The sequence below is a fragment of the Squalius cephalus genome (assembly GCF_949319135.1).
Source record: "Squalius cephalus genome assembly, chromosome: 10".
NCBI lineage: Eukaryota > Metazoa > Chordata > Actinopteri > Cypriniformes > Leuciscidae > Squalius > Squalius cephalus.
Genome location: NC_137131.1, coordinates 8983768 through 9006572, shown reverse-complemented (window position 1 = coordinate 9006572; position 22805 = coordinate 8983768). Strand labels below are relative to the sequence as shown.

Genomic DNA, 22805 nt, shown 5'->3' with positions numbered 1-22805 from the left:
CGTCTTTAGACATGGAAAATCGATTTTACAATCGATTCAATGAACACATGTCTCAAAAATCGAACAGGATTTTTTCTCAAAAAGTGACAGCCCTAATAAGCATGCATGTTTTCAGTGTCCCACATATTTTGACCAATACATTTATATAATCACAAGTAATCGTTAAACCAGATATGTACCAGCAATGATGACGGAAGCTCTTTGTGTGGGCTCCTTGCCAATCTTCACTCTGTAACAATTAATCTCATTTTCAATCTCCTGAAGTTTATTGGTAGCATCCAGAAGGTTTCTCCTGCGTTTCTTCTTCACAGTTTTACAGAGCTCATTTTCATAGGCAAGTTTTTTCGCTGCCTCCACAATCTTCTTCTGGAGCGCAAAGCAGCCCTCCATGTTTCTTAAATGAGGGTCCTGCAAGGAAAACAACAACATTCAATTAGCATAGAGGAACACAAAATGCAAGGAGTTCTTGCAGCATTTCTGAGAAGAACGAATGAGACAACCTACCGCATCATAAGGGAAAAGATCATCCAATTTGAAAGCAGTTCCCATGCGCCTTCGAACAGTGGGGGGCTTCTCTCCTGATGCCAAAGGATACTCCTTAGGTAACACACCGGTAAGCTCCTGGTCAAATAAAAATAAAAAGCAAAGAAAAATCTCAAAATAGGCCGGTATAAATTGACAAACTTAAAAGAGTGTAAGGATATATGACAAGCCACTAACAGCTTCCCGGAGGCAGATTTTCTTCAGCTCTTCTTCCTTTAGTGCCAGAATTTCACTTAAGCTCTTCTGTTTGTTCTTCAGTTCTGCAATCTTCTCTTTCTTCTGTTCCTCATTCACATCATTGTCGGCAGAATCTAAAATGAAAGCAAAAGCAAGCTCAATCACGATATCAGTTCGAACGACAAAGTTCATTAGGCTGTTCTTGGAATAAATAAAAGAGATTGTCTTACTGGAAGAGACCAAACTTCCATTGCTGGCCATGATGAGCTTGTCTTTACTCTGCATGCTGACCAGCTTACTGCTCCTTGGAGCTCCAGTCTCTGAGAGATCCATGGCAATATCACCCAAACTTCTTGCTGTAGTTATTTTAGCCTTTAGGTTAAAAAAAGAAGAAGAAGGGTTATGACATCATCTCAATTATTTTTGCATGATATCAGCACAGAGACAAAGCAATGATTTGTGCATTTCTGAATTTATGAGTATTAAGTATTAAAGATGCACTAATGCTAATGCATACTCACTTTACTCTGTTTGCGGTCCAGGTAGAACTGGTGTTGGCTGATTGCCATTACCCAGATGGTTTTGATCAGAGAGTGGCTGGCATACCACGTGTGGATGACCTGACCAGACTGACCAAATGTGCGTCTAGAAGCTGTTCTTCTATGGATTAACACATGTGCACATTGAAGTCAAACATAAACACATTCCTCATCCTATTTACGGTCAATGAGAAGGCTAGTTTCTGTAAAATATATTTTTTGCATGGTATTCAAAGATGAATATTATATGCTTAAAAAGGTTGATTTAGTCAAACTAAATAGTTCTTAAATGGATAAAACCAATACAATTAAATGTTACTACATAAAGGGTTTCCTGATATTTGATACCAATTGACAATAAGGCAGGTTTGGTGACACTAGTATGGTAACAATGTACAGTGGTGATATCATCTTTGTTTACAGAGCAACCTCAGCCCGTATTACTACTACAGCGTAAAGTGACCGATTGCTTCACTGCTGCAGTTCAGTGTTGGAAACCCATTAACTACGTCAAAAAGGCTTTGCATCACTAACATTTACTTAGTCAGTCTATTCAAAGGCCATGTCTTACAGTCTGAAAGAGCAAAAATAATGCTGAACGTTTTATGGTAAAAACTGTGAATCAAAAACTGTGCTCATTGAGTGCTTCCGTCTATCTCATTCAGGTTTGTCATGTTAAAGTATATTAAGGCTCAACCTAGTGTATATATATATGTCTCATTTTCTCACCTCTGAGGGTCGTTGACCTCTACGGCAAACTTCTTCTCACGGAAATACAAGTTTTCAAGCTGTTTCCACAGAAAGAGCTACAGAGAAAAAGGAAATGAGATTTAGACAAGAACTATATTAGGAACACAGAAAAAAAAAAAAAAAAAAAGCATTTATTTTCATTGAGCATTCATTTCAATGATTTGCATATTTCTTTGTGAGATCAAGAACTTTTACATCCTTGTATTTCAGCTATTTTTTCTTTGCTTTCTCTGTCAAAGCAGGAAAAATGCATTAATTCCTAGAAACAATATATGCTGAATTTATTCACAAACACAATGACTAGATGATATGGATATTGATATATTTAGCTAGAAGCACGAGACAATTGCTTCAGGTATAAAGCCAATAGAATCTAAGCACGACAGAAGCGAAGCGTCCACTGAGCTTGAACCTCAATTTGGCCCTAAAGGGAGAGCACTGAAAAACAGATCTGTGGTAAAAACATGGCCAAAACATCTGCAATTCATGTGAACTATCCTTTCAGAGCTTTTTTCTAGAGCTCCGTCATAGCTTTTCCCAGCTTAGGGCAGGGAAAGTACAATATCCAAATACTATCAGCATGCGGGGGTGAGGATTTACTAGGAATGTTAATAAATGCTCCCTCTACCAGGTACTGCTCCAATGCACCTCCGAGTAATATTCATAGAAACAATACGATCCGAGCACGGATCTTACAATAGATTTGACTGCTAAGAGCATATTAAAACTTAACATTTCTGACAGTCATGTTTAATAACAACAAAACTAATAATGACAACTTATCCTAATTTCAAAGAACTTAAAATGGACCTTACCAGATCAGTTAGTAAGCCTGTAAAATCCCTTGATAGTTGGACAGGTTATAGTCCTGTGTAGTATAGTCCTGATCTAAAGTTTCCCACAGGGTTGTGGCTTCCTTGAACAATACTCGCTTGTCTGCTTTCAAAGAGACCAAAAGGTGTTGCAAGAGTTTCAGAAAAGTGAGCCCCGCCTCTTCCCTCCCTCTTTCTGTGACATCACTAGCACCTCACTTTGCTCTTACTCACCTTGAGCAAAACTTCTCTTTAAGAACAAGTACTACTCTCGGTTTCCGCCTGCCAACTATGCCATCGTCTCTCTGAAACTCTCTAACTCACACATGTAATTAAACCTTCGCAACTTCATTCTTTCTTTACAGTCACCTCCCTCTTACTCTGATACTCGCTTCCTGTCCTTGTCAAACCAGACAAACAGGTTACTCTCACTAAAATACACACGCATAGAATGGCATTCCTCTTCTTTCATTTTGGGAGGGGATTTAGAGCATTGATCATAATGTACACCCTTCAATAGCTATTCATTAATCCGTGTTCCTTTTCCTGATGGGTCTCATTTTTACAGTCTGAATCTTAATCCATCACCTGTTGTTTTGGATGCTCGCTCCCTTACGCTTCCCAAGGCAAGTATGCGAGGAATCTACTACTTTCTTGTAATCATTGATGGCTGGCCATGGCACTCTTCACCTCCTGGTGAAAACAGCATGCCTCTCTCACAGTGACTAAATAGCCAAAGCGACAGCAACAGGGAATGTCTCACTATCTGACAACATGAAAGTTCCCTGACCTTTCTCTGACAAATAACTAACAAATAACTAAAAGTATATACTTCTTATGTCGAAAGGTGGTACTGATTACTTAAAATAAGCAGTATAAACACACGACAGACCCAAAATATTTCAATTTTTCTATTTCTAAATAAGTCATACTGTTTTTTTTATAACAAAAACATGTGATAAACCATTATAATGTATTTTTTGTGACACAGAAATACCAAGTGCAAAATCAGCTAATTTAAAACCAGGACTGGGTGAGAGAAAACTATTGTTAATACATGAACAGCAGTCATTTAGAATGCTGAGTGAGATAAGCTATTTCAGCATAATTCTTTTAGCCAATTAAATAAGAGATAACTAGATAAAGTCTGAGGGGAAAATGAGAGCATGCAAATGGAAAGACAATGGGAACAATCCTCAACACCTCAGACTGTCTGTGACTGATAAAGCAAGACAGGCAGGCACATCTAGGAAGTCTGCAGAAGTCAACGACAAAAAAAAATGTGAAATTACATTAAATGAACAAAAAATAAAATAAAAACCCTACAGATGATGCATTTTAAAGTATCACTGATCTTGATGTAAATGTAACATCAGTTAGCACCAGAGATTTGTTTAGCACCAGTATCGATAACTGTGGATTCAAATCGGCATTACACGCATCTAAAAACAGGCTCAAGCATCTGGATCTGTGAAAGTATATTATTTTATAATCACACACACCTTAAACTCTTTCATGTCACTGGGATAATGATGATGCTGTGCAGAAATATGTTGCGAATATTGACACACCCTCATGATGCATCACTAGATCTTCAAAATAAGCTGTGTTCACAGAAGTGAAATGCAGTTATCAGTCCTTTTTTGGAGTGGTAAATACATTAAAAAAAAAAACTCTTAAAAAAAATTTAACTCTTTTGCATGAGCTGGATGTTTTTTTAAAATTCCTTAGCAAATGCAGTTGACTAGTTCTTCAGACAGTTAGGGAACAAATTATTTTAAATATGACACAGAAGCCACACCAGACACCACCAACACACATGATCCAACATGGACTCATGTATGAAATGCTGTTTATTTCAAGGCACGTTGCAACCAAAAACTAGATTGCCTGGCATAGTATTAAAATCTCTGATATGTCTATGATTTGTCATCACCATATTTACAGAAAATCCAGATGCAATTGTCAGCTCTGAATTATGACTCAAATATATATATATATATAACACTGGGGTGTTTTGGGTTGTTGTCAGGTTTTTACTTTCCAGGTAATACTTTATTAATTTGCTTTCAATTTAGTAAACAACAGGTTATCTTTATAATAATAATCACATTTGCTGATTTTATATTTTAGAAAGGGATCCCCTTGCAAGGGGATCATCACATTTTGGCATCAAAAAGTTCCTGAAAAATCCTGAATTAGAGGATGTCCCAGTGAAATAATATACAAGAGCAGAGCATTCAGTGTAAACACAAAAATTAAAGAAAATTAAGAAATTATTAATCAACATCTGATAAGCAATGTTAAGATCTACAGAAATGTTCCAATTAAAAATTGGGATAAAACTGGGGACAGACTAATGACTGGACTGAGTTTTTTCACTTAATTTACTGCTTTCATAGGGCATCAGTTCAGAGCCCGGGAAAGTTCAGACAAAAAGTTTCAGAGCTTCTTTTAATACTGAAGACTCCCAATAGCTCTTGCCTATGGAGGAGTTACAGCCGCGAGACCCCTTGCTCTCCTTTATGGCCCCCTGCTAGGCTAATTGTGTTTTATTGCTTGATCAATTGTCTGGCCTGAGTGAAATGCACAATGGCGGTCAGATTTGCATAATGAGCTCGGCGTGCTGGAAGAAGATCGGGGGGCGGGCGGACACAAAAACTGCCCTCTTGGCAGGAAGCACAATCAATACTGGCCAGATGATGGGTTGCACTCTGACAGGGCCTAGTGTACTTTCAAAAAGAGACAGTTAAAACACTCAGTCGAGTGGGAAAAGACACACAAAAAGGAGAGGGAGGGAATGAGAGAGAAGATGACCAAATGTGTTACCTTTTTTGGTCATGGTACCTTGTAAAAATGTGAATTTTTTGTGCATATATGTATATATATCAAAGTATCCTAGTAATACTATATGATAGATTCACTGTACCATGGTACCACCACATCTTTCTGTTAAGACAAAAAGAGAAAAAGAAAGGATTTCTATGTTTACTCTCTAACCCTCCAGTAGCAGTCTTAGTTTTGCCAGGAGAAGAGCTGATTGGGGTTCTGTCAATGGAGCCATTCCCCCTTCAGACATCACATTGCTGGCATCGCTCCAGTTCCTGCTCCCCATGAAGCTCCATAATTACACCCTCCACAGGGAGGGGCTGGTGTTCATTGCAGCCATGCAGCAGGGTTACAGAGTGGGACATGGCCATTAACACTCTGGCATAGGACTGAATATACATACACACCCAGCTGCATCCTACAAAGCATTGGTGTAATGGATGCCAATTAACAGACACTTTAATGAGTGAGGTTGGGGTGAAATATAGAAGTCCTCCTCATAAAAAAAGAGCAATGGTTACTAATCTCTCTCATATCCTTGAAATGTGATAAAAATGTGGTAAATGAGAATGTTCATTAAAAATTCCAATGAACACAAAATAAGAGCTAAGTGATAGCCTATCTCAATAGGACATTTCTGGGAAAAACATATTGCACACAAAAATCTGATTGGCTGACTTGGCACAACCTCTGGGATTTGGGGAGCACCAATCCACTTGGAAAAAAAGTTGGGTTTACAAGGTACTGGGTTAATACTAGGGCTGTAGTCAACCAAAGAAATGCTTAGTCGACCAAAGTCCTGTCCTGCGCAACGATTAGTCGACTAAAAAAGGTACTGGGTTAATACTATTACTGCTTCTAAGGATGAACAAAGCACCGGATTTGCCAGCTTAATGGCATTGAAATCTGGAAGTTATTTAGAATTTTTTAGGCACTTGGTAGCAAGCAATCTAGACTAGATGTCCACAAGGAGAATTGTACACTACCGTTTGAAGGTTTGGAGTCGGTGAGATTTGAGATATACAAATGAAATATACAATTTAAAACAACTGTTTTAATATATAAACTATTCCTGTAATGGCAAGGCTGAATTCAACATACATTACTTCAGTGTCACATGATCCTTTAGAAATATTCTGAAGGAATATACAGGGAGGAGGGCAATTATTTATATTTTGCCTATGTCACAATAAGAGGTAAATCTGGCGTTGGTGGTGTAAGCATTAAAGGTGACCTATTATGCCCATTTCTAAGATATGTAAAATAAGTCTCTGATGTCCCCGGAGTGTGTGTGTGAAGTCTTAGCTCAAAATACCCCACGGATAATTGTGTTGTTAATTGATAATTGTTACAATTGCCACTTCTTGGGGGTGAGCAAAAATGCGCTGTTCTGGTGTGTATCCCTTTAAATGCAAATGAGCTGCTGCTCCCGGCCCCTTTTCTAGAAGACGGCAAAGCTTGAAAATGTCAGAAACTGTCAGCAGTGTTGAACTCGAGTGTGCATTAACATCTTATCCATAAACTCTCTCTTTCCCTTTCATTATCATCAACATACACAATTACACAAAAACACTTGTTACAACTAACAGTAAACAAATATATACAGACCTTATGCCTTTTCAGGGGGTGCTTAATAAACTGGTAAACTTTTTATCTGTAAAACAACTCTGATAAACTGTAATAATGTGACCGCTCTCCCTTTCATTGTTGCCGTGACCAGTATTGATCCGGAGACTATAAGCTGGATCCTGAACAGATGGTAACTTACTAATCCATCCTCAAGTAACAACTTCAACCACGGTGTCCTCAGTGACTCAGATGCCGGGAGTCTATAGGGGCTTTCGCACCGGATAGTTCTAGGAACTAACCACCAGGGTAGTTCCTTGAGAACTAATAATTCCCATAGGAACATTTTCTGGTTGCATTCGCACCGCCAGTAGGAACAGTAAGTGACATAAGCCGTGCTTGTTGTGACATTTATTTTGACGGCGCTGATAACGCCAGCAAGAGCCTGAGCACACAGCGCTCGCATTTTCCGTGTTCATTAGTTTACGATCTGTCTAACAGTCCTGTCTAATACGTTATTAGATATAATTATTATAAATGGAAAGTAGACAGTAATGATAAGTTAGTAGCGTATGCAAAAGCCCCTTATGGAGACTCTTATGTTCGTTGGTACATCCAACAACAGAACATAATGTTTTTTGGCACAGACATTGTATATCCCCAGCTGCTACAGCGAGTAAACAGAAATGGCGGACTGCTGTGGCTCACTCAGGGCGGAAACTATGCTAATAGGGCAGATCGTCACCAGTCATGGGCGGAGTTTCCCTACTCTTACATAAGAACAGGAGGAAATCTAAAACCAGGCATTTGGAGAGATTGTTAATTATTTATGGAGATTATAAAAAAAGTATTGGGTGGATTTTTATAATTATAGGCTTGTTGTTTACACACATCTGTGTTCAAACACCTTATAAAAATTAATTTAGCATAATAAGTCTCCTTTAAGCATTTCAGATAAATACACCCCTAAATTATGAATTTGAACCTAGAAAGAACCATAGAATTTTCTTCATTACCACTGTACTCTTGCTTACTCTTACTCCACTGTGCACTGCTCTTAGCACAAAAACAAACAAACAACAAAACAGCAAACCTTTCGTGGCTTGAGCTTGTCTTGCAGGTCGTACTGGCCAATGCCTTTGTAGCTAATCCCCAACCACCACGGTATGCCCTGTTTGTCCTGTAAAAGAAAATTGTTTTGTTCTTTAAAAAAAGGGAAATGTAATATTATTTGCTTTTGTCTGGCATGGTAGAGAAATAAAAAGATCAAATGGGTACAACCAACACAGCCATTCACATACAGTAGCAGTGATTTAAACAGCACTGTTTGATCTCCAGAGACATTTCTAATAGAGATGCACCGATTGATCGGCTGGTGACTGGAATTGGACGATTTTCACGTGATCGGCCATGACGGCGACCGGCCGGTCAGTCTGACATATGCCGATTTTATGCCGGTCAAATGCACTCGGGCGCCACGCATGATTAACATCGCACAACATCAGCATCACATGTGCACGCGGAATGCACATGTAGGAAACAGAGCATGTGAGCAGAGCGGAGTGGGGAGCGGAGCGGTTATATTTCCTCCAGAGCGGAGAGCACCTTTCTGAAGAATCCACTCCGCTCCCTCATTCCTATGCAACCTCCATAAACTATGCAGTGTTATTTTACATTTGATTACTTTATTAGGTTTCTTTTTAGACCATACCTGAACAGTAATGTTAGCAGACCTTCCTGAAATTAAAGCACTGTGTAGGTAGGCCTATATAATGTGTATTTAATATATATATATATATATATATATATATATATATATATATATATATATATATAATTTTTTTTTAAACAAATTGTATTCTTTACTTTACCGGTATTCTTATCGGTTCTTTATTTATATATATATATATATATATATATATATATATATATATATATATATATATATATATATATATATATATGGGTAGGTTTAGTAGTGGTGTGGGGTACGTATGTATTATACGTTTGGGTAGGATTAGGATTCGGTGTTCTTATCGGTTCTTTATTTATATAAAAATAAAGAACCGATAAGAACACTGTTAAAGTAAGAGTAGTACTACCGTTAAAACCTTAACGATACCCATCCCTATCCCTAGAGAGACAGTGCGAGTTGGCAAAGATTCATATTGGAATCTAAAGTGGCACATTGGCAGAAAGCACAAGCATGTGCTACGCAAACATAGTGTAGCAAAAGGTGAGCTATAGGCCAACGATAATAAATTAGATAAATAGGTAAGGTAGCTATTGTGTTGTACCCCGCTCTTTATACGCGAAAATGAGTTTTTACGTGCATATGATATACGCAGTTTTCACGTGCATATGATACACACTTTATTGCGTGTAACACACACGCATCCCAAAACACTAATCCTACCCAAATGTATAATACATACGTACCCCACACCACTACTAAACCTACCCATGCGTATCACATGCATGTAAAAACCCGTTTTTGCGTATAAATTGCACGATAAACACAATGCGTGCTATAGAGACGCATTTAGTGTGAACGGGTTGCACCACGAATTAAGATTTCCTTCCCATGAATTTAAGAATTCGTTCTCTCATTTAGGCTAAATCATGGCCACAAATTAAATTTGTTCTCTGATTTTATTAAAACAAGGGAACAAATTATTACAACGTGGCCATGCACGATTTACTAAACCAGGTAGGCTAACGAATTATTATATAGTTAATTGTGTGTTCGCTTTAATTAAAATGAGGGAACGAATTATTAAAACATGGTGGCGTTGGGTGGGAGTAATGTAAGGGTTAATGCCTGACGAGGTGTCCATTATCAGGTTTTAATGGACGACGGCGAGGCGTGAACCGTCCGACGCGCAGCGGTGCATGTGCCTGCTTTGCAACGGCAGTTATGTTCACAGAAATAAAATAACGAAAATCTAATATACTTTTTCAGTTATTCCATTTTATAGGCAAGTTTCCTAAAGAGAAATGTCATGATTTTTAATTGATAAAGTTAATTTAACACATTTAAATTAATAAAAAGTACAGACTGTCACAGAATCTCATATCATAACTGCTATTTATAATCCTACTATTGATACATTATTTCAAGAAATCCAAAACAAACAGAAATCAATTAGATTACTACAGAAATGCAAAATGTTATATTAAAGAAAAGATAGAAAATAAATATTTGTTTGTGCTGTGAAGTGGTTAGAAAAAATGAAATCGGAATCGGCTAAAATCGGTATCGGCAGGTCAAACTCAATGAAAAATCGGAATCGGCCTAGAAAATTGTAATCGGTGCATCTCTAATTTCTAATGAACTAAGCACAATTATGATTATACCACACGATGGATATTTATTTAACCAATCATAAATCAAGTAAAGAACATACTAATTATGGCAGCTTCAGTATTTATAATGTCTAGGTTTATGTCCTAAAATACCACATGATAAATCAAACCACATACCTTCACTTTGTAGTAATGAACTCCATATGCAGGCAAGGACTCCACTAAGGTCAGATACCTGTTGATTGAAGTTACAACAGTCCAGTAAATGACAGTATAGCACAGAAAGTAAATAAGATAGTGTTTCAGACAAAAACAACAAGGATGAACAACATTTTAACCCTAGTTAATCATCTATAATGTGTCACTGACAGTAGTCCTACAAACTCCTGGTGCTTTCACAGTGAGGGACAAGGTCAATATATCAATGCCGGAGCACAAATCAAGCTGACAGAAATGACCTTGTCTCATCCCAATGAGCTAAAAAATAAAGTGGGACAGTGTGATTAGGCCAGTTGAAAGCGGTCACTTTCAGTAATGTGGTCTAATTAATTACGCAGTTTCGCTCTTCCACAAACAACTGTGCAGCAGTTATCAGAGGCTGGGCAACAAGCTCAGTCTCGCAGTTCCTGTATCTACTGTACGTTCCTTGAGGTCCTTTATTTCAGGCATATAAATTATTATTGCAGGCATATAAATTATTATTGCACTTACCGTACGATAGCCTGTCCACGACTGAGTCCTTTTAGCTTCTTATAATGCTCGATTACTTTATCTTCACTAGAGGGCAAAATAGAGAAACGTTACCATCCACACAACTGCAATAAAATAATTGAGCATAAGACCAATATGTGAATGTGCCATTTTAATGACGAGGCTAGTCAGACTATATTAACTAGTCAGATATTACACCAGGTGCACCCATGTGTGAAATGCCATCTGGCTGGCTGGCCAGTGAATCACACTCACACACTGTTTGTGGCAAATTATCCCAATAACCGGTTTGGTTCATCAAACACATACACATATACACGCTGTAAGTATTCATGTCCACTATTAATATGAAACAGCAAAAAGGAAATTAATATGACAGATGAACATTACAGTAAACTTGTACACAAATAAAATGACAATATATAGACAATTTTTATATAGAAACTAACACAGCTGCTTATGCACTCACTCACACAGCTGCCTCTTAAACACTTGCACTAACACACAGCTGTTTCCTAACATACTCATTCCCACTCACACACTTCAATAATTGCTGTCAGTTAACTGGTTTACTGTCTTACTGCTCCCCACACTCAATACCCATTGATTAACGCTGCCACATCAATCCTTTTAAGGTGGTAGACTTCAACATCTAGACGTCTAGGGTTACAGTAGCCAGAGGGCAGGAATCATTAACAAGCAAGTTAATTAGCCAGGTTTGTTTGAAATAAACAGGCTACAGCTTGCACACTACAACCTGGCTACACTAAAGTCTTTGAGTTTCAAGACTCATTACACAAATATTCACACTTATGGAATATGTTGGTTTTAGACACTGAATAATATTCTGAAAAATATGATCATGATGGATACAATCAAGTCTCGCCTACATAATTTCCTTCTGAATATTGCGTTTTACTCTGAAAAATGGCATATAACAGAACTACCTGCCTTTATTACAGAAACAAAAATGCAGTCTTACCAGAATGCTAATGATGGGTGCTCCTTTAAAACCGCAGTGGGGAAAGCTGGAAGCTTTTTTAAGTCTGATCTTGTGCTTTCATCACTAAAAGATTGAAACAAACAAAAACATCACTGACTGTTTTAAAATGAAATACTTCCTAGCTAAATATATGCTAGTGCATAAAAAACATGGTTGTACCGTATGACTACAGTATCAAGACTATAGTTTGGTTTCATAGATTTCAAACAATATTTTTTTTTTAAAGACTTGCATCGTCAAATTTCCTTTTTAGGCATTAAAAACAATGTATGATGTGTTTGTTAAAATGAATTAAAAAAAAAATTACTGACAAATTTTTTTAAACATATTTTCCAAAACACACCCTTAAAACTCTCATTACGAACAGTCTGAAACTGTCAATACCATCAGGAAAGCTAATACATTTTTTATTTTATGAAAATTGATTATTAACAGTTGAGTGCAGTTACTTGAAACATTGAAATATAACACTGATGTCTCTCATTACTGCAACACCTTTTGCAATTTACACTAATATTTTCATATATTTCAATAGGTTTTCATTTCAGTAGATTTTATTGAAACTTGACATTTTCAAACTGATGTAGCAAACCAGAAAGAATAAAGCAATAAGCCCCTTGAAGCCGTGTTTTACAGTGAATTCAGAACAGCTAAGGGCCGTTGTTAGGCACAGCGTGGAGCGGAGTTCTAAAGCCCCTTAGCTGTTCGAAATTCACTGTAAAACATGGCTTCAAGGGGCTTATTGCTTTTATAAAACGGTTACTCAATAAAAAAAAATCATTTTAATATTTATTTTATTCATAAAATAAACACCAGCAACAAAAAAATATAACGTTTTAACACATTTATTCCTGCGCCAAGCAATGTAGTTCCCAAGAGGTTGCTAAGCAACACATGCAGCAACAAAGAATCACAAACAGCAGTTGCGCAGTAATACTAATGTAATGCGGTCACAGGTGTATGTTTGTTGAATAATTTACAACGGCTTCGAATGCGGCTCAACCACTCAGAATCAAAGACCGGAACTATCCGTTTTATAATATAATGTCTAGATTCTGTAAATGTCAAAACAAGGTGTGATTTAAGAGATAATGTTTGAGAAGAGCATGTTTCATTCTCTAGAAATAGAACTCTGAGGTGATAAGTGATGACACAGATTGACTGATGTTTGCATATTTTTCTTTTAGAGCTTCTTGAGTTTTGAGGAGCACACCATTTTTATCTTTCATCCTCATGCTGGAATTCCTTTCCAGATAGATGGGCTTCCTATTGCAAACAGCTCACAACTCTTACACTTTAAACCAATTAGTGTTTAAATTACAAATCATTATGAGACCTGCATTTTTTTCTATTCTGAATCTTGGCTTAGCTTGACTTTTTATAGTCACTCAGAGCAGATATTTAAAGATTAGATGTAAATGTTCCCATGTGAGGTTATAAATTTAAGATGAAGTTAGTGATAGTAATGATGCAGTACTTGAGCTAATAGCATCTTATCTCAGTGGAGAGAGAGTACTATACTTCAATGTCAAAGTCTGTTACCTGAATATACAGTTATAGCATTTCAATTACAAAGCATGTTTAAAGTAATAGTTCTGTCGTATACTTGAGGCTCATGTTGTTCCAAAGCCGTATGACTTAGAGCATGTAATTGCATGGACAACTGGCATCTAGTGCTGAATCGAAGAAAGTCGGCCTAAGTCATACAGGTTTGAAATGGCATGGGGGGGTGAGTAAAAAATGAACTTCTATTTAATTTTTGCAATAAAACTATCCCTTTAAGGGCTTAGAAGGCTCCACATTTAACTACAACAAAAAAAGTGTAACCATTGTGATGGAAGGAAAGACACAACACCTGAATTCCTAAAACAGGACAGCAGTGTTATAGAAAACCCTCATGTCTTGTGTTTCCAGATATCTGATCTGCTCAAGAAAGCTCTGATCTGATCTTTTCCAAAACCATGTTGAGGGTGAAGTGGGCGATATTGTTTTTACAGGAAGCAATTACCAGAAAACAAAGGGGCAAAAACTGATCTAAATGTGCAGAACACTTTAAAACCACAACATCTGAGTCAGAATACTTTGAAAATTAATTAAAGACAAAAGGAAACCGGTTGCAGACTTGATAACATAAAACCTCTCTAGCCCCGCTTATCAGCCCATTAATACCTTGCTCGACTAAGCACCACTATATTCCCTGGCGCTTTTCCCTTTCCAAGCCAGTTGGTTCTGCAGTTCAGCGATTTATGATAAGTTTGAAGGTATAAATCTAGGAGGCTGGGTTGATGATGTGGTAAAATACAGTAAGCTGGTTCCCTGAGACTGCAATGCCTTGTCAGCAATCTGGAATTCATTATGCTGTCTGTACTATCAAAGAGTTGGCAAGGAAGGGCGGGCACATGCTTAACCCAGCACAAGCAACGCATGGAGGAGTTAGAGCCATGTGTCAGCTTTTTCAAGAATACACATAAAGTGCATTAGTGCCCACCCACTTTATCAGTGGCGTTGGTTCCGGAAGTTTTTTTCCATTTGTTTTTCCTATAGGGATTTTTGAAAGTTTTCTTTTTAAAGCCATGATCCAAGCAAACCAGCTCAGAGGTGAATCACAACATTACAAACTTTTACTCAAAGCTCGAAATATCTGAAAATTGGACAAAAAGACAAAGATTGAAAAATGTGTACGTGACTGCTTTAAGGTTTGGTTGCGTCACGCGGACACTGCGCAGACAGTCGAAGTATACTTCGGGCTTTAGTGAGGGAAAGAACTACTTTCCCCTCACTACTGAAGCATTGCTATAATGACAATTAAAAACTATCGAGAAATATATAAATATTTAAATTTGTTGATTATATCTAGAGAAACATTATATTTAGGGCTGTCAAACGGTTAATCGCGATTAATCGCATCCAAAATAAAAGTTTGTGTTTACATAATATATGTGTGTGTATGGAGTATAATTATTTTCTATATATAAATACACACACATGCATGTATATTTAAGAAAAATGTGTTATTTATATATAAAATATTTATATATAATATAAATTATATATAATATAAATATATATACACAGTATATACATGCTAATATTTCTTAAATATATACATGCATGTGTGTGTATTTATATATAGAAAATAATTATACACCGTACACACACATATATTATGTAAAAACAAACTTTTATTTTGGATGCGATTAATCGCGATTAATCGTTTGACAGCCCTAATTATATTTTAAAGGAATTTGTAATATGGCTTCATAAAAGCATATAACATTGATTAACAACTTCTGAACTCAGAGTAGATCTATTTTTTTATGGCTTATAAAAGTTATCGTTAAAAAACGAATTTCCTTACGGAGAAAATGAATGGAATTTTTACTTCCAGAACCTGACTACTGCACTCTACAGGTCTTGATGTCAACGTCCTTGAAACGTATGTGATTTCTGCTTAGATTTTCAGGTTCAACAGGATCAAGGATTTTCAGAACAGTATTTAAAAATATAAAACTGACTAATATTTATTTTAAAAGTGACACCACTTCTTAAACTTTCCATATTCTCTCTAAAGAACTAGGAAATATTAGGAGGGGATTGTATAGGAAGAACCCCTGAGTGGTTGCCCCTGACCTAAACTGCAGACAGATGACATCAGCATCCTGCATGACGCCCTATGTCTGCCAACGGGAGATGTCTCCACTCCCTTTCCACTAACATCTATGCAGTCTTAACAGAGAAGAGGAGGAGTGGTAGGTTTATATGAAGAGACGTGGGGGTCTTCTAGCTTCCTACATAAACTTAAAGCCCTGGGCCTCCAAATGCAACTGCTCTGGCTTTATGAGATCTGGGAGCTTCATCCACATGAAATAACAGAAATTAGAGGAAGAGAAGGTCTAAAGGGTTTGCTGATGTTAAGCCCACTTATACTATAAGAGGATGCTATCAATAATGACACACTGCTACCAGAACTGCTTAATTATGTGCCAGCAAATAAATAGTGAAGGGCATATCAGGCATAAAAAATGTACTAACATGACCAACCTATATCTTTAACCAAAAACTCAAAATAGGGAATAGACTACCATTTTAAATGTTTGGGGTCTGTAAAATTTAGAGGTTTTTGAAAAAAGTATCTTATACTCACCAAGGCTGCATTTATTTGATCAAAAATACAGTAAAACAGGAATATTGTGAAATATTATTACAATGTAAAATAACCACTTTCTATTTAATATATTTTAAAATGTAATTTATTCTTGTGATGCAAAGCTGAATTTTCAGCAGCCATTACTCCAGTCTTTAGTGTCACATGATCCTTCTAATACGCTCAAGAAACATTACTTATGATCAATGTTGAAAAAAGTTTATGCTTAATATTTCTGTGGAAACCATGATACTTTTTTCAGGATTCTTTGATGAATAGAAGGTTCAAAAGAACTGAATTTACTTCCTTTGTAAGTAAACTTGTTGAATAAAATTATATATAAAAAATATATAATATGCCTTATGCCTAATATGCCACCTGTGTACTCTAACCTCCCATTTTCCCGACAAGCCCTTTCAATATGTCCCTTTCTTGTCCATTTCGACAGAAGCACGTCGGCACAGAATGAAAACAAAGCTTGTCAAGCCATTTCACGAGACATTTAACAAGTTACCCACTGCTAAACAAAAGCAGTCGTTGTTGCAAGGTAAACATTTTCAGAGTAAAAGGGGCTGTTTGCACACCTCTGTTCTCACTCTGCTCAACAGTGGACAAGCTCTGTTTCCCAACAATGAACTGCAAGGCTACTGAGAACGAGTGGTCAACACATGTTCAAACCTTGCTGACCAATTCACCCTTTTCATTTGTTAGGGTTTCGTTAACAGATTGCTTTATCCCAATGCATCCCATTCACTGCCTCAAGTACATGTTAACAGAGAGGATGAAGAATTCCATTACTCACAACAACTAATCACTTGGAGTAAACCTCCTGAAAATTTATGAACGGAGAACTAGGTAATATGCCAACTGGCTTGATGACTGTAAAAATGTGCTTAGAAAGTGGCCAACATTTATAAACAACAAAAAGCTCTGAATTGAATTATGCTGTCGTACATGAAATGCAACTGTCATGGGTCCTTTTTTAAGGTTTGAGTCCAGAAATATCTAAGCCATGGACATATACATCACATATATTGACTGCCAGCTCTACTCACTCATGAAATGTTTCCTTTGGATATGATCAACTAGGGCTGAATTCACAGCATTGAGGCACACAACCTGAACATTAACTCAAAAATGCTTACTTTTAGATGGATCTAACTCGCAAAAACAATTCCACCACCAAGTTAGATGGACACTAATTTTAGCAATACAAATATTTTTTTCTTGCAGTTATCTTGTAAGGTATGATGGAATTTATAATCAACTGAACACCAGTGCAAAAACTTAATGTGGCAACTTTTTTTCATTTCAAGTTTGGTCTGGAAAGGAACTGACTTTTAATTGAGTTATGAACGTTATGTAATTTACAGCAGTAATAAAAGTTAAATATCTGAAGAGTTTAGCATTGTAACCCCCTACGCCTGTTACTTGCTGTCGATTAATGGTCTCCATCAAATTTTATAAGGCTTAACTGTAAGAACAGGAAGTTTAAGCTATGGTGACAGTATACCAATTCCTTAATACTAATGTTTTGATCCCAACAAATACAAGACATATCAGTAAATATAAAGTAGTGTGTACAGTGAGGCTAAAAGTATGTGTAAACTTCAGCCAAACTCGTACATGTGCCGAAAATGTCCACCCCACAAATGATCCTTAACCTCATCTCATCAACCTCAACTTTCAAATATTCCATTTTCTGTAAACCACCTGGTTCCAAGGTCATTTTAGTGGATTAAACTTTCACACAGGTGTCCTAGCAGGTGCCTGTTCCATTAAGTTGGACAAAATAAAGTGTTACTTTTACTAGGTGATATATAAACTTGATATATAAAAGTTGTCTTCATTTTGAACAATATCTATTAATTATTCAAAGTCAAACAAATAAAAAACATTCGAAACTATAGAGGGGTAGATAGATAGATAACTATCTATCAATTAGAATATAAAGTCTGTATTAGAGGATATATCTGGGACTGTAAAGGTCGGTTACCCCTGATCTAATGTCTTCCAAGATCTAAGTTTTCTCTTACCTTGTGTAGTCTCCGTTAGCCTCCTAAAGAAAGAGACAAAAGTGCTTGTTGATGAATCATTTCAGACTGAACCTTTATAACGTTACATGCTTGAGTCTTGAGTCAATGCGGTAAGAAGCTTAACTCCAGAGTGGGTTTGCTACAGACCACAAGTCTCTAAACTTTGTATTAGACATTTGCCAAATAATGAAATGTTGATATAATCACAGTTAAGTTGCACTTCAACGCACAAATACAAGCATGCAACAGTTTAGCGAAGTTTAGCGAAAAGATAAATGCAAATTCTGGCGTAAAAAACTTTAGTACCCATGTCGTTGTAACTGGGTTATTTCCAAAACAGCTTCAAATCAGTTCAGGAGATACAAATTGCGAGTGAAAATTACTCGCAGCGAGTCTGTCAAAACTATGTAAACCCAGAGAACTCAAATTCTCACTCACCTGAACAGTGTATGCAGCTAACTTAAAAACGATCTCACTCTCCACTTCAATGTTTTCCTGTAAGTATTAAAAAGGAAGGAGTACAGAATTATTAAATCGCTTTACACGTAAGGCTTTCGGCAGACACACCGAATCTCACTATTATTTATCCCACACCAATCGTTTCGTTTCCAGTTCCACCACACACAGGTTCCACAGTGGACGATACCATCTTTGTAAACAGACACGGGGTGTTTGTACAAAAGTAATCACTTTATCTACCTTACACGCACTGTAGCATTACACGACTAACATATTATTACGATAACACATGAATTTAGTATTTTAAAAACATAATAGACACTAATATATTTAATATGACTGCAGTACATAACTTGGACCACACCAAGATAACATGGTACATTCTAGGAGCAGGTTCAGTGCTCGTGTTTCAACGTGCATCAAAAGAAGCTATTCTGTTGTCTCGCGAACGCAAATGATTAAAAAAAAACTATATGGTAAAAAAAAAAAAGTTTTCACCACACGATCGAGCAGGGGTAATTTTAAATAGAAGTCTAAAGAAGTTTGTGGCTGTAGTACTACAGTTACAGGAGTAGATTAATCAGTCAACATGGGGTCGCTGTACAGCAACGAGGAAAATCCCTCAACCACTCAATCACGCCATATGCAGCGCCCCCTCACACCATCTACACCACAAAGAACGGATTATCAGCAATATTGCAAATATTTACTTATATTTAGTTATGTCAATCGATTAAAAATAACTAAATAATTCTGTAATCACGATTAATCTCACCTAACATTAAAATATGTAATATATTTTTTATATTGTAATACATAACTTCACATTTAATTTGTTTGATGGCAGTTTTTTACTAAGTAGTTACTATGAATGAAGGCCAGTATCATCAATATTGCTACTGATGTCTTTAAAAAAAAAAAAAAAGTTTCCTCAGTTTCTGGGTATTAAATGTGTAATTACAACCATTCAACATTATATAACTGAAATCTATTATTTTTAACATTTGATAAGCTTTAAAACATTTTAACAGTTTTAATTTAGGAGAACTTAAAACAATCTTCACATAAACCCATTTTATTAAATGCCACATTTAGTTATTGTTTTCTTTATTTTTGACCCATGTAACCTTGAATTTTAATTAGGGCTGTCAAACGATTAATCGCGATTAATCGTATCCAAAATAAAAGTTTGTTTTTACATAATATATGTGTGTGTACGGTGTATAATTATTTTCTATATATAAATACACACACATGCATGTATATATTTAAGAAATATTTGCATGTATATATTGTGTATATATATTTATATTATATATAAATATTTTATATATAAATAACACATTTTTCTTAAATATATATGCATGTGTGTGTATTTATATATAGAAAATAATTATACTCCATACACACACATATATTATGTAAACACAAACTTTTATTTTGGATGCGATTAATCACGATTAATCGTTTGACAGCCCTAATTTTAATTAATAAGGTTATTACATGACATTTTACATACCAGTGACATTTCACAATTATTGATTTTTAAACCACAACCAAAAACTACTAGCCTGAAGTCCACACATTTTTAATGTAAACAGTCAATAATAAAACTGTTAGGCATTTAACCTTATACTGCAGTAAACTGCACAAAATTACAGAAAAAACTAAAATTTCGTAAATGTCCATATTTATTCCCATTTACAGAAAGTAGATGTAAACAATTATATATAAGGAAAAAAAAAAAAAAAAAAAAAAAAAAAATCACACTGCATATATACTCAATTGCTTCAAAATTGCTCCAGTAACAAATCATTAGTATTGTCCACCTCATTTTTGTGTAAACTTTAACTTTTTTGTGTGTGTGTGTTACAGTGGAGGGCATCAAAAAGCAGCATAAGATAGTAAAATATGTATATGATTATTTTGGAATTAGCCTATGTGAACTGTAATGGTTTCTATTTAGACAAAAAAAAAAAAAAAAAAAAAAAAAAAGGAAGTCTGTCAGAGCAAGCTAAATTCATACTACCTTCTTTCTTTATCAAATGTGTTAGGTTGAGTTAGATTTGGTGGTTCAATAATGGCCTTTACAGTTGAAAGAGGCTACAGAGGAACCAGCCAACCCAGCAGCAACCTGCTGTGCCAGGGCTGTCATCTGTAAATGCCCGTAATCAAAAAGAACTTAATGGAAGCCACCTGCCAAGCTCTTTTAAAGCCTCACAAAAGAAAGAAAAAAAATCAAAAGGGAAAAATCATCCACAGACAATTGTTGTACAAAACATCAGAATATTGCACTACTAGATAACAGTATTGTTATCTTTAACAGATTTGGGATGTTTTGATCTGTGACATGATTTTAATACTTGGATCACTTACATTGTAGACCGATATCTTAGCATTCCGGAAAAACAGTTCGACAGTGGTAGCATCTTTCAAACATGCAACACTCTCGATGTAAAACCTACAGAAAACAGCGACAGTCAATGAGGAACATAAATTAACTCCTATGATAAACCAATACTAACAATCATTGCATATAAAGAGAAAAAAATACAAAGTAATATAAAGAGTTATGAATGAGAAATGATTGTCAATCTCAATGCCAAATCTTGTATGTCTTGCTTTTGTATGTTGAAGTTGCACCAGCATGCCTCATGCTGTACTGGTGGCGCCCCCTATTGGTTAGCCATTGGACATGCAAATGAGTGAATCTGAACTAACCTGACTTGGAATTTGAGCTCAAGGGGTCCAGTCTTTTTGGAAAAGTCATGGTCCAGCACCCTGCGATCCAGTTGAAGCCAGTTTTTTTGACCCCTGATAAATGGCAATAAGTCTAATTCAATACTTGGGCTAAATCACATAAGAAACATAATGATGTCTTTGAAAGACTTGTAAGAACTATTCATAGTTGTACATACCGGTAATTAAACCTCACATGTTGTGTATGATCCTATATGTGCTTTGTTTGACTGAATGAATGATCAAAAGCAAGTAAGTATTAAAAAAAAAAATCATAAAACCTAAACATAATACCTCTGAAGCCCCATCTAAGCCTTTTGTTCGAAAGCTTGTGAGTTGACAGACTTATAGCAGTTAGAAGTTCAGTTATTATTTGAGGATGTCTGGTTAACGCTACTTCAATGTGTGTAATGAACAGGGATTACATGCTAGTTTAATATTGTAATTAAAGATCTAATGGGGGAGTCTGTATTGTATAGTTGTGAAGTATGCTAATAAGCAATAATAAATACGTCTTTCTATACAATGACAACAAATCACTTCACTAGCTTACCTCTCATCAGTGAAGGAGATTCCAAAATATTCTTTCTCTTTTAGGTTGAAATGTGATGAAACCAGATCCAGGAGATCTCGGGACAGCAGTTTTGGCTGTATTAGGGAAACGGGTGTTACTGTTAATACCGTGTCTGTTTTTTATCTATGAGTTAGTGTGGTGACTGGTGAGTTAGCTTTACCTGGACCAGCAGTTCCAGCTGCCTGTCATCTAGCAGAAGCACCTGACACAGCCGGCCCTCCGTCATCTGCCAATGTCAAACACACATCATCTTATTATATACAATATTTGTATATTATTAATTCACATAAATATGGGCATGTATAAAATAGTGTGCACTACAGTTCAAGGGCTTGAATACTGAAAAAGAAATGAATACTTTCAGCAAGGATGCATTAAAAATTTCCATTTCAAATAAATGCTGTTCCTTTGAACTTTCTATTAAACCAAAAATATTAATAAGCACAAATGTTTTCAACATTTTCAACACGTGACACTAAAGTCTGGATTAATGGCTGTTGGAAATTAAACTTTGCTATCACAGGAATTAATTATATTTTAAAATATATTAAAATAGAAAATAGTTATTTCACACTGTAATAATATTTCACAATATTACAGTTTTTTTTTTTTTAATC

At 36.0% G+C, this 22805-nt stretch overlaps 1 protein-coding gene across 3 annotated transcripts in view; it reads right to left on the bottom strand.

The window, feature by feature from the left end:
• Window positions 1-22805, bottom strand: part of frmd4ba (FERM domain containing 4Ba) — a 52660-nt gene that overhangs the window by 8165 nt on the left and 21690 nt on the right. For all 3 annotated transcript variants that reach the window (XM_079884516.1, XM_079884517.1, XM_079884515.1), the window contains exons 2-17: window positions 22349-22414; window positions 22168-22262; window positions 21597-21689; window positions 21252-21336; window positions 18855-18911; window positions 18417-18439; window positions 12216-12299; window positions 11234-11299; window positions 10700-10757; window positions 8310-8396; window positions 1989-2065; window positions 1242-1380; window positions 951-1092; window positions 721-854; window positions 505-621; window positions 180-408 (exon numbers count right to left, since the gene is read on the bottom strand). In XM_079884516.1, coding sequence (XP_079740642.1) covers window positions 180-408; window positions 505-621; window positions 721-854; window positions 951-1092; window positions 1242-1380; window positions 1989-2065; window positions 8310-8396; window positions 10700-10757; window positions 11234-11299; window positions 12216-12299; window positions 18417-18439; window positions 18855-18911; window positions 21252-21336; window positions 21597-21689; window positions 22168-22262; window positions 22349-22414 — 1552 coding nt within the window. The remainder of the gene's footprint in view (window positions 1-179; window positions 409-504; window positions 622-720; window positions 855-950; window positions 1093-1241; window positions 1381-1988; window positions 2066-8309; window positions 8397-10699; window positions 10758-11233; window positions 11300-12215; window positions 12300-18416; window positions 18440-18854; window positions 18912-21251; window positions 21337-21596; window positions 21690-22167; window positions 22263-22348; window positions 22415-22805) is intronic.